The sequence below is a fragment of the Dreissena polymorpha genome, chromosome 4, assembly GCF_020536995.1.
Source record: "Dreissena polymorpha isolate Duluth1 chromosome 4, UMN_Dpol_1.0, whole genome shotgun sequence".
Classification (NCBI taxonomy): Eukaryota; Metazoa; Mollusca; class Bivalvia; order Myida; family Dreissenidae; genus Dreissena; species Dreissena polymorpha.
This window is the reverse complement of record NC_068358.1, coordinates 127996400-128012344: the sequence shown is the minus strand read 5'-3', so window position 1 is coordinate 128012344 and position 15945 is coordinate 127996400. Positions and strand designations below refer to the sequence as shown.

Here is a 15945-nt window from a genome sequence, read left to right as displayed (position 1 = left end):
AGCTGAAATCTGAGCAGACTGCAAGTTTTATGGTGGTTGTATAGAGTCATTTTCACCCATCTTCTGAGCAGGAAAGGGTTTAACCCTTTGCAATTTTTAAAATTAGCATTTTCTTCGATTTTTTTTCAAAGAATACTATCAGAATAGCAAACAGTTTGGATCCTGATGAGACGCCACGTTCTGTGGCGTCTCATCAGGATCCAAACTGTTTGCAAAGGCCTTCAAAATTCGGTTCCAGCACTGAAAGGGTTAACAATGACCACATTTCAACCATTCAACCGGAGACAAGGCATTAGAAGCTACCAAACACAATTAAACAGACACTTAGACTAGGGATTGAATGTGTAAAACTGTTGTATTTGCATGACATTTCTTATAGAGATACAAAGGTTGAGCACTCCACCGCCATTACATTTACCAGATTAAACAACTCTTGTACTGGTGCCTGAAAATCAGCAAAAATATTTGTTTCATTTCACGTATACAAAATTATCCATTGAAAGGCAAAAATTATCATCAGTATTACGGCAAAAAGGCTGATCAGCCCTTATAGCTATCAAATGATGGATATGAATGCTAAAAGTTATAGGTACAAACTTCTTCATCATAGCAACTTCTGTAAATGGAATGAACAATGGCTAAATATGTTTTATATACAATGTTTCAATGCCATAGATAATAGACTAAGTGAGTTGCAATGATGTAATGTCCAATATAATATGTCTCTTCTGCAGATAACAAAAATTACGCAATTCGTTCATATCTGATATTATGATGTTAGATCAAATATTTATCTGTATAATATTAACATGACCAGAGAAAATAATTATAAATAGTCAATGTTATCTTGTGGATTTGTTTTTATTTCAAACAACATGAAAGTATTAATATTAAATTTTTGGACAAAATTTACAGTTAATAACATATTGACACATAAAACATACAGTGAACATGTTAAAGCACAAGTTAAATGGAATCACACACAACACAACATCCATGAACATCAAGATTTTATCAATTACTGACAACAGCTCAAAGCTTTACCCTAAAAGGGAACATTGTGTCTTTAAAAGATAAACACTAGCTGTCCAAAGATAACGTGTTTGACTATTCTTCTACTTTGATAGGATAATTTTCCAAAAGTCACCTGATATAATGACCTCAAAGACGTATTTGAAGGTGGATATCTGTACAGTGTTTAAACAAATGTGACCATGCCAAGAAACTAGATTTTCAACAATGGCATTTACCAATTAATTCAGTTGGAATAATTAAAGATTAAAAGCAATATCTGCTACCTGACTTTTCTACAGAGCTCCAGATAAGGGCCGTACAGCCGTAAAGACGCCTTTTTCATGAAGATTAATTTTTATAAACTGGACGTACAATTACGACATTTATATCCATTTTACAAATATACGAAAAAAATCTGGCCGCACCGATACGTCTGCGTCAGCGAGGCGTGATTTGTTGGTCTCTAACCTAACGGCGCTTTTCGTTAATTTAAATTACAGAAAAGTTGTAGACTGGGTTCATATATTATTGTCTATTCTGTCGCGTGATTTCCTGTAACTTGTAAATCCGTCAAAAAAGATATGTCTGTGCGCAATTGAATGCCGGCTTAACCGAAAGCGGCTCAAAACAACACTTTGTTGTCATATAATGACTACATACGGTGTCTTCTAACCATCCTGACATTAAATCTGTAAACCCAGAACAAGACATTGTCGCCCCGATATTAAACAATTTGATTGCATCGGTGGCGTAAAACGTTAGAAAACACGATGGGAAACGGATGAGACAGTGAAATAAGTGTTCATTTACTTAGCTTACTAGTTGGCTTGTGTTTTCTTGTCAAGAAAAATGAAGAAATAGTATTAGTCATGAGTTTTAATGTGTAGTTGTATTAGCATCATAATTCAGAATGGAAAACCTAATACAGTAACTGTTTAAGATTAAGCTACATATATTTATTATAATTGCTTCAAATGTTTCTGTAAAGTCAGTTATACACCCTTCAATATCCTGAACATCTATGAGCATCTATGTAAAGTTTATTTCAATATCTGTAACAGACATAGAGATATGGACTTGTTGCATGCAAAAGTGAATCTCAACTTTCTTAGTACAAAAGTGGCATATTCTGCTCAATTGCAGGTCAGAGTTATGGGCCTTGTTGAATGTTGATTAACCTGGTATATGTGAAGTTTGAATTGAATATCTGTGGTAGTTATAAAGATATTATTACAGTATTTATTGAACAGCTTTTCTTTCTCTATAAAACTCATGTTAAAATTATTCATGAAAATGTCTGCCTTTCATTTGTTTTGACACAGCACCAGAATAATCTCCGACTATCATTCTTAGTACATAGGACATTATATTATTGGCATTAAGTACAAAGGGTACGTGCTTGGTGTTTCATAAGTCAACCTCGTCATATTTTAGTCATATTTTAATCTTTTTCATGGACTGTAGGAAATAAGGCTACCACAATTTTGTAGTAAAAATAAATTAATGAGCCATATCATTGATTTTTTAGTCCAATTCTGCAGGGAAATTCAACCAATGAACAAATGTGTTTGCCTTGTTTTATTTACTGTTATCAGTTCATAATGTCATATATACCGTTAATACACTAAAATGTTGTTTTTTCTCAGACGTTATTTGAAGAGTATATAAACATGAAGTGTAGAAAACTGGTCACTAGTAAGCTCTTCATTATTCAGTGATTTTTTTTGCTCAAAATTACAGCAGATTTTCGGCTGCTTCCCAATCGCAAAAATCCATGTTTTTTCCCAAAAATCTTACCAAAATTTCTCAAAAAGAAGCCCAATTTCCCCCACTCAAAAAAAAAATATTTTTTTTTGAAAGAAAGAAGTCTTAGCTGTAGATCTCAACTTTATTTTTTAAACATCCTACAAAATATATAAATTTACTTTAGTCCTTTTTGTCCATAAATCATTCCTAAATTTGCAACTTTTATTGATTTGAATAATTCCTATTCAACCAGACTACTATTCTAGAAAACCCCTGAACATGCACTTAAAAACAATATCAATTCTGTTACTTATAATCATATTTATAATGCTTAATTTTTCCCAATTTCATGATATATCGCCCTATTTTTCCCCAATTTCACAGTTCATCGCGCTAATTTTCCCAATTCAAATGGCACAGGCTGTAACAAATTAAAGCAAAAAAAAATCACTGTTATTGCTCTCTTTTAAATATTATCATATTTGCAAAAGAAAATTTCGCTGGCCAGTTCACCTAATTATATAATGTAGTCATATCAGAATATATACTGACGATGAGTAAAGCTTTTTTAGTGACTTCTCCTTATTTAAAACACAAACAGTTCAATAAATGCTTTTCTCTACTGATAATTTTTTATTAAAAACTCTTCAGTTGTACCTAATTATAAAATGCAGTATATTGTGTAACTGTTTGTTGTTTTTTTACTTATAATAGAAGTGAATAACAAAATCTTGTCTTTAATTGGAGCACCAATTTTTCCCCCATGGAGGCTGTCAGCAAAAATGCAAACACGCACAATCGGTTTCATACTGCTTGAGAAACTACAAAAAATGCATGACGATCATTTAAACTTTAGGTTTAGTCTGATGTTGATTTAAACAAACTGCAGGGGATGTGATAAATATAATGTCAAGACAATGTGACAACACTTGGACAAAAATGACAGACATGCACACAGCCGTACCAGCTTCAGTGTTTCCTCTAAACCCACCTGAAACCATCAACTAGGAGTAAATACTTGTAATGGTATCCGAGATAGAGGACTGAACATGGACTCAAACAGCCCAAAGGTGTCATTACAAAGGAGCCCTACTCTAGGAAAACCAGGTGTGTCAAGTGTCATCCCAGATTAGCCTGTACAGTCTGCACAGGCTAACCAGGAACAACAATTTCCACCTGGACTGGATTTTCTTAAAGAAGAGACTTCATTTCAACAAAAAATTACATAAATGTGGAAAGTGTCTCCCTGATTAGCCTGAGCAAAATGGATATTCTGGGATGACACTTTATGTACATGCATTAAACCTGATTTTCCTAAAGAGAGGCTAAAATGAAGTAATCCAGTAAGAACAGTCCTGCAATAAACTAGACAAGTTTCAAGCTTCTTAGAATTCCAAATTATCCAAAGTAATTAACACAAACAGCATACATACCTGAAAGAAAATGCACAAAACACATAAATAAATTAACCATGCTGCTATAATCCTCACATATAAATGATAGAAGAATGTATGTAAAATGTTTCTATATAAGAGATAATGTCATTATATTTGTATCAATTATAAATTTTCATACAAACAAGAGCTGTCACCATAGGAGGACTTATGCCAACTATAAACGCTTGATAGAAGTTATGAGCTTTTTTTGAAACCTAAACGCAGATTTTGAAACCTAAACGCGGACCCTAAGTTCAAGGTCAAGGTCACAGGGGTTAAAATTTGTGTGCGTATGGAAAGGCATTGGCCATATACACATGCATACCAAATATGAAGGTTATATCTCAAGGGACATAGAAGTTATGAGCATTTTTCAAAACCTAAACGCAGATTTCGAAACCTAAACGCGGACCCTATCTTCAAGGTCAAGGTCACAGGGGTAAAAATTTGTGTACATGTACGTTTTGAAAGGCCTTGTCCATATACACATGCATACCAAATATGAAGGTTATATCTCAAGAGACATAGAAGTGATGAGCATTTTTCGAAACCTAAACGCAGATTTCGAAACCTAAACGCGGACCCTAAGTTCAAGGTCAAGGTCACAGGGGTAAAAATGTGTGTGCGTATGGAAAGGCCTTGTCCATATACACATGCATACCAAATATGAAGGTTACATCTCAAGGGACATAGAAGTTATGAGCATTTTTCGAAAACTAAAGGCAGATTTCGAAACCTAAACGCGGACCTTTAGTTCAAGGTCAAGGTCACAGGGGTAAAATTTTGTGTGCGTATGGAAAGGCCTTGTACATATACACATGCATACCAAATATGAAGGTTATATCTCAAGGGACATAGAAGTTATGAGCATTTTTTGAAACCTAAACGCAAAGTGTGATGGAAAGACGGACAGACAGACAGACAGACAGACGGACAGTCCGATCACTATATGCCCCCTTTTCTTCGAAAGGAGACATAAAAAGTGATGCTCTTAAACTAGCTCTCATATAACAGCTTAATTAGAAGGTTCAATGACCACATTACTTACAGTACATGACATAACAAGCAGACTTAAAAATCTTTTTGTTTTTTGGATTTTTGCATTTACATTTTATCAAATTTGTTAAAGAACATTGATTAGTGTAACAAGAACATTCGTCAAAAACTATCAATAAACAATCAAAAATAAACTAGGGATTTAGACAGACATGAAAATGGCAGAGCAGTGATTTAATTAAGCTGTTTCCACTTAAGTATTTACATTAAATCATCCAGTCAGCATAATTCAATGTAAATTTGTTAAAAGCCAATTAAACTGCCAATCAGCCCCCCCCCCCCCCCCCAGCTAACCCACCTCTGGCTATTCTGCTTTAGCTAAGTCCCTTCATTAACTGATCAGTCCACCTACCTTTATTTTTGGCCAGTCTATCCAGTTCTTTCATATATCATAACAAGACATTAAGTACTACATATTGAACAATAGTAATGTAAATCGGAAATTTTGTTAAAAATGGTACCCATGATAATTGGTATCAGTAATCTATTTCAGTACATCACCTTTAACTTTGTGATGGGAAGTTTTAAAACCTCTTAGAATCATGTTTTGTATTTAGCAAATGTCAAGTGAGGTATTATATTAACATCTTGTCAACAAGAATCATGTGTCAGATCATATGTACCAAAAAAAAAATAATAAAAAGTATTCCTATTGAAATATTGCATGTAAGATTGCTACACATTACAAGAATTTAAAAAATTTTAATCAGTTTATGCAACTGTCTTATTTTATGATTGTCAAAACAATAGAGGCAGAATATTTCTTAAAACTGAAGTTCATGCTTATAAAATATGCAGTAACATTAGCAGACACTGTTCATGGACAAAACAACTGTTTTTAATCATAACAGTATGACATTTACAGTGAACAATTAAGTTGCCATTTAGCCTTAAAAGAAAACCCAACCTTCCAGGTTTATTACACAAGCACTGTCAATGAGAACTACTCACAATTGAGGAAAACACATCATCTCCCTGGAAATTCTTTGGAGGATTGTTTGGCCTGAAATAAATGTAAATGCCCATATAGTTGTAACAGATTTCAATTTCTAAACTAATTAAGTACATTTAATGACACATTTCTTGGTTCAAATACAAGCTTTTTCAAAGTTTGACTTTCGACTTTGTATTGTGACCTTGACATTGAGGTTCTGAGAAGGGTGTTACATGTTTCATGCCATCACATAATGGTGGTCATCTGTGGTTAGTCATTTTAAAATTGCATGATCATTAACAAGCTGTTCAATTGCATTTGGCATATGTAACAGTGACTTTTGAGGCATGTTACACACAGTATGTCATCTTCTGATGGCAGTCAAGTGTGGTAAGTCATTATAAAAATTGCACAATTAGTGACAAAGGTCCAGACAAGCTCTGAGGATTATACTGGCATGTATGCACATACAATCGACCAGTGTGATTGCTATATGGAGCTTCCAGTATGAGGGCTTGACATGGGTATGTGCTTTACATGTTTACACATTAAACATGGATAACCCTTTCACACAAAAATGTGAAAATGGCTATATACAACCAGAATTCAGACTGAATAGACTACCAGAAACTTGCAGTCTGTTCAGGTTTTATGCTGTTCACTTCTCATCAGTATCTTAGGATTGGAAATAAGCCTTTAAAATTTGAGTCTATTAGAAAGGTCTAAAACTAAGTCAGATTTTCTTAGGGACTATAAACACGTACAAATGCGTATCCGAGCAGTATAGAGTTGAGTCCGGTATTTTATATAAAACTCTTCAACTTACGTTCTGACCCACTGTTTTGGGTCCATCTCTCCCCAAGGGGGCTTGGCCTGGTTCTGTGCGAAGACTGGGTTAATCACACGGTCAGTCCGCCTGCGCACCAGTGAGGCAGACGCCATTGTCCCCGTCATGTTCACGGAGTCAGCTGCTGACACCACCCTGTCATCCTGTACAGAGGTCAATTAAACTGAAGTATGCAAAATAAATATAGATCAAATCTTACAACAAAATTCCTAGATTCATAATTAAAGCCAGCAATGTTTTTTCTCCTCTTAAAAGTTATGGTAAATGGCACTTTCCCATTCTGGAAAAAATCACAAAATTCCAAATTTCCTTCGAAAACAAATCCTAAAACAAAGGAAAGTTGTGACAATACGGTTCCAAATGCGTTTTCTGCATGTGAACCAACACAAGTGATTAGTTGTATGTAACCACAAGCACCTTGCTTGATTAATTCAGCATGTTCAATAAATCAGTAAATTTGCTATCAAAGTTTGGTTTGTTTAATCTAAAACAAAATTGTTTAACGAAATTGTTTCTGTCAATAACATTAAAAGATCAGCCTGATGGTCCATAATCTCCCAGTGCTTACATCATCCAGCTCCAGGTGCTGTGTGGAGATGGTCCATGATCTCCCAGTACTTACATCATCCAGCTCCAGGTGCTGTGTGGGGATGGTCCATGATCTCCCAGTACTTACATCATCCAGCTCCAGGTGCTGTGTGGAGATGGTCCATGATATCCCAGTACTTACATCATCCAGCTCCAGGTGCTGTGTGGAGATGGCCCATGATCTCCCAGTACTTACATCATCCAGCTCCAGGTGCTGTGTGGAGATGGTCCATGATCTCCCAGTACTTATATCATCCAGCTCCAGGTGCTGTGTGGGGATTGTCTATGATCTCCCAGTACGTACATCATCCAGCTCCAGGTGCTGTGTGGAGATGGTCCATGATCTCCCAGGACTTACATCATCCAGCTCCAGGTGCTGTGTGGGGATGGTCCATGATCTCCCAGTACTTACATCATCCAGCTCCAGGTGCTGTGTGGGGATGGTCCATGATCTCCCAGTACTTACATCATCCAGCTCCAGGTGCTGTGTGGAGATGGTGCATGATCTCCCAGTGCTTACATCATCCAGCTCCAGGTGCTGTGTGGAGATGGTCCATGATCTCCCAGTACTTACATCATCCAGCTCCAGGTGCTGTGTGGTGATGGTCCATGATCTCCCAGTACTTACATCATCCAGGTCCAGGTGCTGTGTGGAGATGGTCCATGATCTCCCAGTACTTACATCATCCAGCTCCAAGTGCTGTGTGGGGATGGTCCATGATCTCCCAGTACTTACATCATCCAGCTCCAAGTGCTGTGTGGGGATGGTCCATGATCTCCCAGTACTTACATCATCCAGCTCCAGAGGCTGTGTGGTGATGGTCCTTGATCTCCCAGTACTTACATCATCCAGCTCCAGGTGCTGTGTGGGGATGGTCCATGATCTCCCAGTACTTACATCATCCAGCTCCAAGTGCTGTGTGGAGATGGCCCATGATCTCCCAGTACTTACATCATCCAGCTCCAGATGCTGTGTGGAGATGGTCCATGATCTCCCAGTACTAACATCATCCAGCTCCAGGTGCTGTGTGGAGATGTTCCATGATCTCCCAGTGCTTACATCATCCAGCTCCAAGTGCTGTGTGGGGATGGTCCATGATCTCCCAGTACTTACATCATCCAGCTCCAGGTGCTGTGTGGTGATGGTCCTTGATCTCCCAGTACTTACATCATCCAGCTCCAGGTGCTGTGTGGGGATGGTCCATGATCTCCCAGTACTTACATCATCCAGCTCCAGGTGCTGTGTGGGGATGGTCCATGATCTCCCAGTACTTACATCATCCAGCTCCAGGTGCTGTGTGGAGATGGTCCATGATCTCCCAGTACTTACATCATCCAGCTCCAGGTGCTGTGTGGTGATGGTCCTTGATCTCCCAGTACTTACATCATCCAGCTCCAGGTGCTGTGTGGTGATGGTCCATGATCTCCCAGTACTTACATCATCCAGCTCCAAGTGCTGTGTGGGGATGGTCCATGATCTCCCAGTACTTACATCATCCAGCTCCAGTAGCTGTGGGGTGATGGTCCTTGATCTCCCAGTACTTACATCATCCAGCTCCAAGTGCTGTGTGGAGATGGTCCATGATCTCCCAGTACTAACATCATCCAGCTCCAGGTGCTGTGTGGGGATGGCCCATGATCTCCCAGTACTTACATCATCCAGCTCCAGGTGCTGTGTGGAGATGGTCCATGATCTCCCAGTACATACATCATCCAGCTCCAGGTGCTGTGTGGGGATGGTCCATGATCTCCCAGTACTTACATCATCCAGCTCCAGGTGCTGTGTGGAGATTGTCCATGATCTCCCAGTACTTACATCATCCAGCTCCAGGTGCTGTGTGGAGATGGTGCGCATGATCTCCTGGTACACCTCCCGTATCTCATCTCCCAGGAACAGGTTACGGTCCAACTGCTTCACGGTGGAGGCATCAATCTGTTAACATCATGTGCCAGTAGTCAATTTGAAAATGGCTCAAGAAAAACAGGGCTTAATGCATGTGCGTAAATGGTACTCCCATATCAGCCTATGCCGTGTATACAGACTAAACAGGGACTACACTTACTGCCTAGACTGAATTTTTATGGGGCCTATGAACAAAATATTCCATGACAGCAGAAAGTGTCATCCCTGATTAGCCTGTGCAGTCGACGACACTTTACAAACACACATTAAGCACCAATTTCCCACAGCAAGGCTCATATTCTGTTATCATCAGAGTAAAATTGGGTTTCTATTTGACATAAAGAAAAATATGACACATGTTAGTTATACAATCATTTCTTTGGTTCAAGGTATTTAAATAGCAAATGAAATGTGGAACCTAACATTAATGCAGGTTCAATTAAATTACAAATAAATGTTCATGTTTTTTATATGACAAGGTGTCATTAATCTGCAAGAAAGTGTTTGATGACCCTATCAGTAGTATGTAACCTACCTCATCGATGAGGTCATTGTAGACAGTGGCGTATCTATCGAGAGTGATGGAGGATATGCACACCCTCTCTGACACGCGAATATCCGACGTACGCACCTCCATCTGTGAGAAATACATGCACAAACACAACTTAAAAATTAAAAAAAAGTATTGTGTCTGTCTGACTGTAACAAACAAATGACAATGTTATATAAAACAAACAGAAAAAACACTTAGAAAACTATAAACTTTATACAGAATGAGAAAACAAACTAACACGTAAGGGTTCACTAGAAACCTGAGAATTAATAAACAGAGATGATAGTGCTTTATTTTGTCAAATTTGGCCCCAAGTCCTAATGTCAAAAAGTATAGATTTTTCTTAAATTACTGCCAAAACCACCATTTGAAGGTTCAACAAAATGTATTAATTGCAACATTCAATTATTGAATTCATCTCCTTATTCAGCTATATGAGTTGAACCTGAGCAAGTTTAATGCTTAAGACACTTTAATTCTTAATTTTATAGTATTTCTTTGTTCAAAAAACCCAACTAGATTTAAAATGTTTAGTCTCAACATAAAATATTATACAGAATGCACACACTGAACACACAGGCTGACAAATTAAAATAAATTTCTCATATTTGTCCACACCATTTTGCAAATTTATTAATACCACCAGTGATACTACAGGGGAAAGCCTTCCCTATGCTCTACCCACACACCTTGTTCGGCAGTTTTGTCTTCACTGTGGCTGGCTGGGGATGTTTGGGGGCTCGCAACGGGATGCTGCAGAAAAATAAGAACATTTTAGCCTAGCTCTGGAAAATCTCAGCTTAATGCATGGGCGTAAAAAGTCGTCCCATATTAGCCTGTGCAGTTGGCACTTGCTAAGCAGGGACGACACTTTCTGCCTTAACTGGATTTGTGCTTAGAAGAGATTTTCTTCATACGAAAAATTCCATCAAAGCCGAAAGTGTTGTCCAGGATCAGCCTGTGCAGTCAAAACAGTTTAATCTGGGATGACGCTTTCCATTTTGATGAAAATTTTGTTTGAAGAAAGTCTCTAATCTTGGACGACACTAAGGGTAATTTTTAAGATGTTTGCAATTTTTTTGTCAAAAAGTTGTACAGCACAGGGAAAGAAAATTGTCTATTGCTGTTGCCGTTTTTACGGACAGCTATGCAAACTCAAACTAACATCTTGGAGTAGAACATTAAAAAACTGTTTTACTTACTACAGCATACCAGCATACACTGATCCAAGGGATTTCTATATATTTAACATATAGAAAATACATGGTCTGATGACAAATAGACCCACTAACGCACCTAGCCAACTGACAGGTGAGACACTACTTCTTGGTGCAAGATGTTTCCAATTAAATCATTGGCATTCAGTTCTAATATTTCAGACAATTCAGCACAGTTACCTTCTCTGTTCATGTTCTTTTTGCTGTTTTTCCTCGAGTTCTTTCATTTTCTTCTCCAGTCTAGCCTTCAAACCATCGTGTTTGGAATGGCGAGTGATGGCCTAAAGAAACGAGAAAGTTAACAGGCCGCCATGGTGTAATGGATATGGTGTCCGTCAAGTGACCGGAAGGTCACGGGTTCGATCCCCTACGAGGGAGCGTTCTTTAGATCTCCCCCATAGACACCAAGTACTGGTTCTAGGCCCAGAAAACCGACTCGAGAACATTTATATAAGCCTTAGGCTTTCGATGCAATTGAGCTAAAATAAATACGTTTAAACTAAATTAAACTAAACGAGAAAGTAGAGCAGTGTTGGTGTATGTTTTACCAGCTGTTGAAAGGCATGACCTTTTTCTGTATAATAGCTTTGTTGAAGGGGGAGGGTAGGAGATAAGGAGTTGAATAAAAAAAAGAAGTTGAATAAAACACATGGTCCAGGTATATTGATATCACATTATTTCTACATTAATTCCCTTTTTTTTCAGCTTTATTTTAACAGGTTTAATACTTTAATTTTAGTAGCTATTGCACACAAGCAATCAAGAAATCAATTGAATACAAATCTTTTTTTAAAAGAATTATGTATACTTCTGAGCTGTGAATAAAAGACCTACTTTGCCCATATAATTCACAAATGCATCATAAACCTGTACCAAAGGCACATATCCGAAACAGAAGCTACATATACCTGCAACAAAATCTACATATAACGGAAACAAAGGCGGCATATACCTGTAACAAAGGCTAAATATACCTGAAACAAAGGCAGCATATACCGGTCACAAAAGCTGCATAAACCTGTAAAAAAGGCAGTATATACCTGTCATAAATGCAGTATATAACCCTCAAGTAGGCTGCATATACATGTCACAAAGGCTGTTTAAACCTGTCAAAAAAGGTTGTATATACATGTCACAAATGCAGTATATACCTGTCAGAAGACAGCATATACCTGTCACAATGGTCGTATATACATGTCACAGAGGCAGTATATACCTGTCAAAAAAAGGGCATTATATACATGTCACAAAAATAGTATATACCTGTCACAAAGGCAGCATATACATGTCACAAAGGCATTGAATACCTTTCACTAAGGCAGATCATACCTGTCACATTGCCAGAATATACATGTCACAAAGGCAGTATAAACCTGTCAAAAAGGCAGTATATACCTTTCACAAGAACATAATATACCTGTCACAAAGGCTTTATATATATGTAACAAAGGCAGCATATACCTGTCACAAAGACAGTGTATATTTGTCACAAAGCCAGCATATACCTGTCACAAAGGCAGCATATTCCTGTTACAGCAGAAGTATATACTTGTAACAAAGGCTGCATATACCATAAACACTAAGTTTTTTTGACATTCTAAGTTTTCGGACAATATCTTTTTTAGCCAACATAACTATGTTTGTGACTCCAATATTCAAGACACTGAGATTTTCCCCAATAATAATGACCAACCTATTTGGTTAATCCTGTGAAACATCACCCAAGTGTTTTACAACATGGTTACCGCCATAAAACTGAACCGTAATATTTTTGCAATTTGTATATACCTGTAACAAAGGCGGCATATCTTCATCAGTCTTCACTTCTTCCTCACCCTTCTTCATCAGGCGCTGGAGGTCATTAGCGATGAACCCACGTGTCCCTTGCTGGGGGGCCATGCTTGAGGGGTCAATCTTGGCCTGCAAGAGGAAACAAGTAGAGTGAAACACTGAGCCTTGTTCTGGGAAAACTGGGCATAAATCATGTGTGTAAAGTGTCATCTCAGATAAGCCTGTACAGTCTGCAGTCTTTGTTTAGAAGAGAAAATTTTGAGACAAAAACTTTGATAAAAGCAGAATGTGCGAGTGCACAGGTTTATCATGGATGACTCTTTACGCATATGACTTTAGCTCAGTTTTCAAAGAACCAGAATCATTTAATGATTGAACTGTTTGGACAGGTGCTGGACAGCATTTGTTACAAGTAAAAGCAATAGAAGATTTTGAACCTGACAGTGAAGTAACATTACTAAGTATTGGCTACTGTAGTCATGACTGTAACTGTAAGTAGATGGTTCAAAATATATGTTAAGAAATTGTTACATAACATACTAGGGTTAATCGGTAAACGGTAATTTATGTGTCTCTTTCTACTCAAAATATTTCTTATTTTTAATCTTATTTAAATAATTTCTGGTAGAATTTCGTTTCATGCTTCAGGATAAGTTAATCAATTGCAATCGCCATAACTGGTTGAACAAAATTAAAAGCTGGTACAAATCCCAATACAGCGTCCCTGCTACGCAGCTGGTTCCGTAGCACATTGTTTTTTTCATGCTGGTTCAACCAAAACATGATTCAAAGATGACACACAGCCCAATTACGTGAGCCCAGTCCATACCTGGTTGCTACGGGCGTTGTCCTTCTTGAGCAGCTCCACTTCCTGTTGGTCCAACTTGTCCACCCGGATATCTGGGTCAATGCCGAGCTCCTCCATGAGGTTCTCTCCTGCAAAGATCTCTGGAAGTGACGAGGAACGCTTGAGCACCACCTTCTGTATGGATATCGTCTCCTTGGAAATCCTAAAAATACGGTCAATACTAAGTCTTGGGAGAGTTTAAATAAGCTTTCGTTCGTGAATCATGGCTATTTTAAGGAGAAATCAATTATGATGTTGTTGTACAGCAAAACTGTGTAATCTTAAAGTTTACAAATAACTTCGAGCTATCAGTAGTTTGGGAGTTGGGAGTTCAAGCTTAGTGCTGCTTTACCATTTTCTAAAATTTGTAGGATATTCAAATATTGATAGGTTTATTCCACTCTTGTTCACTGATTTTCACAAGTCAAAATTACACATGCATATCAAAATCTAGTCAAACAAAAATTCTTAGCTTCCAAAAAAAAAGTTTCAGGTAAATTGAAAGTCCTAGACATGATCTGTTTTATTATAGAATATACACATATTTTGTGCGCAGTTTTAAGATTCTCATGTAAAAAAAATAACATTATATTGAACAAACAATTCCATGCCAATACACAAAGGAAAGAACAAACTGAAATATGCCATATCTTTCATGCAGAAGGCCTTTCAACTAATGCAAACAAATCTTTAAGAAAAATTCATATATTCAGACGATTTCACAATAAATTTCAATGCAATGTCACTCTGTATACGCAGCAAAAAATATCTCAAATGGCACATATGCTTTCCCAGCAGATTTACAGTGCAAAAGCGTTAAGGTCGCAGTGGTTTAGTGGATATGGTGTCTGTCTAGCTGCAGGAAAGTCATGTGTTCCATCCTCATTTTATGACTCTTATTTCGACAATCCCTAAAGACAAATACACCACATAATGGTTCCACTCAAGAAGCAGACTTGAGAGTGTTTCAATTAGCCTTCAGCCTTGGATGCAATCAAGCTAAAGCAAATAGATTATAACATTAATTTAAAAACTGAAAAAGCCTACCCTGAAACCGGGGATTTGGTGTCTGACATTCTGGACATTGGATGCTCCGACTCTAAAATTGGACAACAGAGGGTAAAATACAGACTCAACAAAGGGCACTGACATAATTATGACAGCAAAGATTTTAGTTCAACCAGACTTTTCAGGAAGACTTAAGCCTTCTTCTGGGAAAGCGGGGCTTAATGCATGTGCGCAACATGTCATCCTATGTCTGGCGCTTATCAGGGACAACACTGTCCGCTTTTATAGTACTTTCTCTTAACGGAAGCCTATTTTTAGCAAAAATTCAGTTTAAGCATAAAGTATTGCTCCTGATTAGCCTGTTTTAACTGCACAGGCAATTCTGGTACGACACTTTAATAACATGCATTCAGCCTAGATTTCCCAGAGCAAACCTCATATGAAAAGTAAAAACTGGAAGATGTAAGTCTCCCTCTAGATAAACAGGGCTTAATGCATGTGGGCATCATGTCATGTGTAAACTGTACATGCTTATCAGGGACAACATTGTCCGCTTCTATAGTACTTTTTATGGCATGGACAAATGCTTTCCTGGGCCATATGAACAGCTGTAGGGAAATGTTTATTTTCACACTACCATGTAAATAGGTCGCCATTGGGTTTACAATGCAAGGGCATGTTTGTTAACGTACTGTAACATGCAACTTTTAAGCTATTTCACAAATACAAAATTTAATTATTTTATTTTTTTTAAATAACTTTTTAATTGATGTAAATTAATAAATTTATTTTCTAAATAAAACTTGCCTGAGGTGGTATTGTTGGCATTGTTGGTTACGTAAATTACTACTTATAATATTAATTTCTGATAAAACAAATACGTTGTTAACTCGACAAGTTGCAATCCTTGATAGAATTGTTACAAACACGTTATTTTCATGAGCAATTTGTGTTTGATATTGATTAACAAAACATCAAAATAAGCAGTCTAATGTCTTAACTGAT

General features: G+C 37.4%; 1 protein-coding gene across 3 annotated transcripts in view; it reads right to left on the bottom strand.

The window, feature by feature from the left end:
* Positions 1-15945, bottom strand: part of LOC127878079 (coiled-coil domain-containing protein 87-like) — a 58235-nt gene that overhangs the window by 19317 nt on the left and 22973 nt on the right. Inside the window, exons 12-21 of one of the 3 annotated variants that reach the window (XM_052424493.1) lie at positions 14980-15031; positions 13915-14095; positions 13083-13214; positions 11475-11575; positions 10767-10830; positions 10060-10161; positions 9438-9554; positions 7013-7176; positions 6204-6255; positions 5605-5631 (exon numbers count right to left, since the gene is read on the bottom strand). In XM_052424493.1, the coding sequence (XP_052280453.1) occupies positions 5605-5631; positions 6204-6255; positions 7013-7176; positions 9438-9554; positions 10060-10161; positions 10767-10830; positions 11475-11575; positions 13083-13214; positions 13915-14095; positions 14980-15031 (992 nt within the window). Of the gene's footprint in view, positions 1-3724; positions 3752-5604; positions 5632-6203; positions 6256-7012; positions 7177-9437; positions 9555-10059; positions 10162-10766; positions 10831-11474; positions 11576-13082; positions 13215-13914; positions 14096-14979; positions 15032-15945 lie in introns of all 3 variants that reach the window. The other 2 variants (XM_052424495.1, XM_052424496.1) reach the window with 2 other exon arrangements.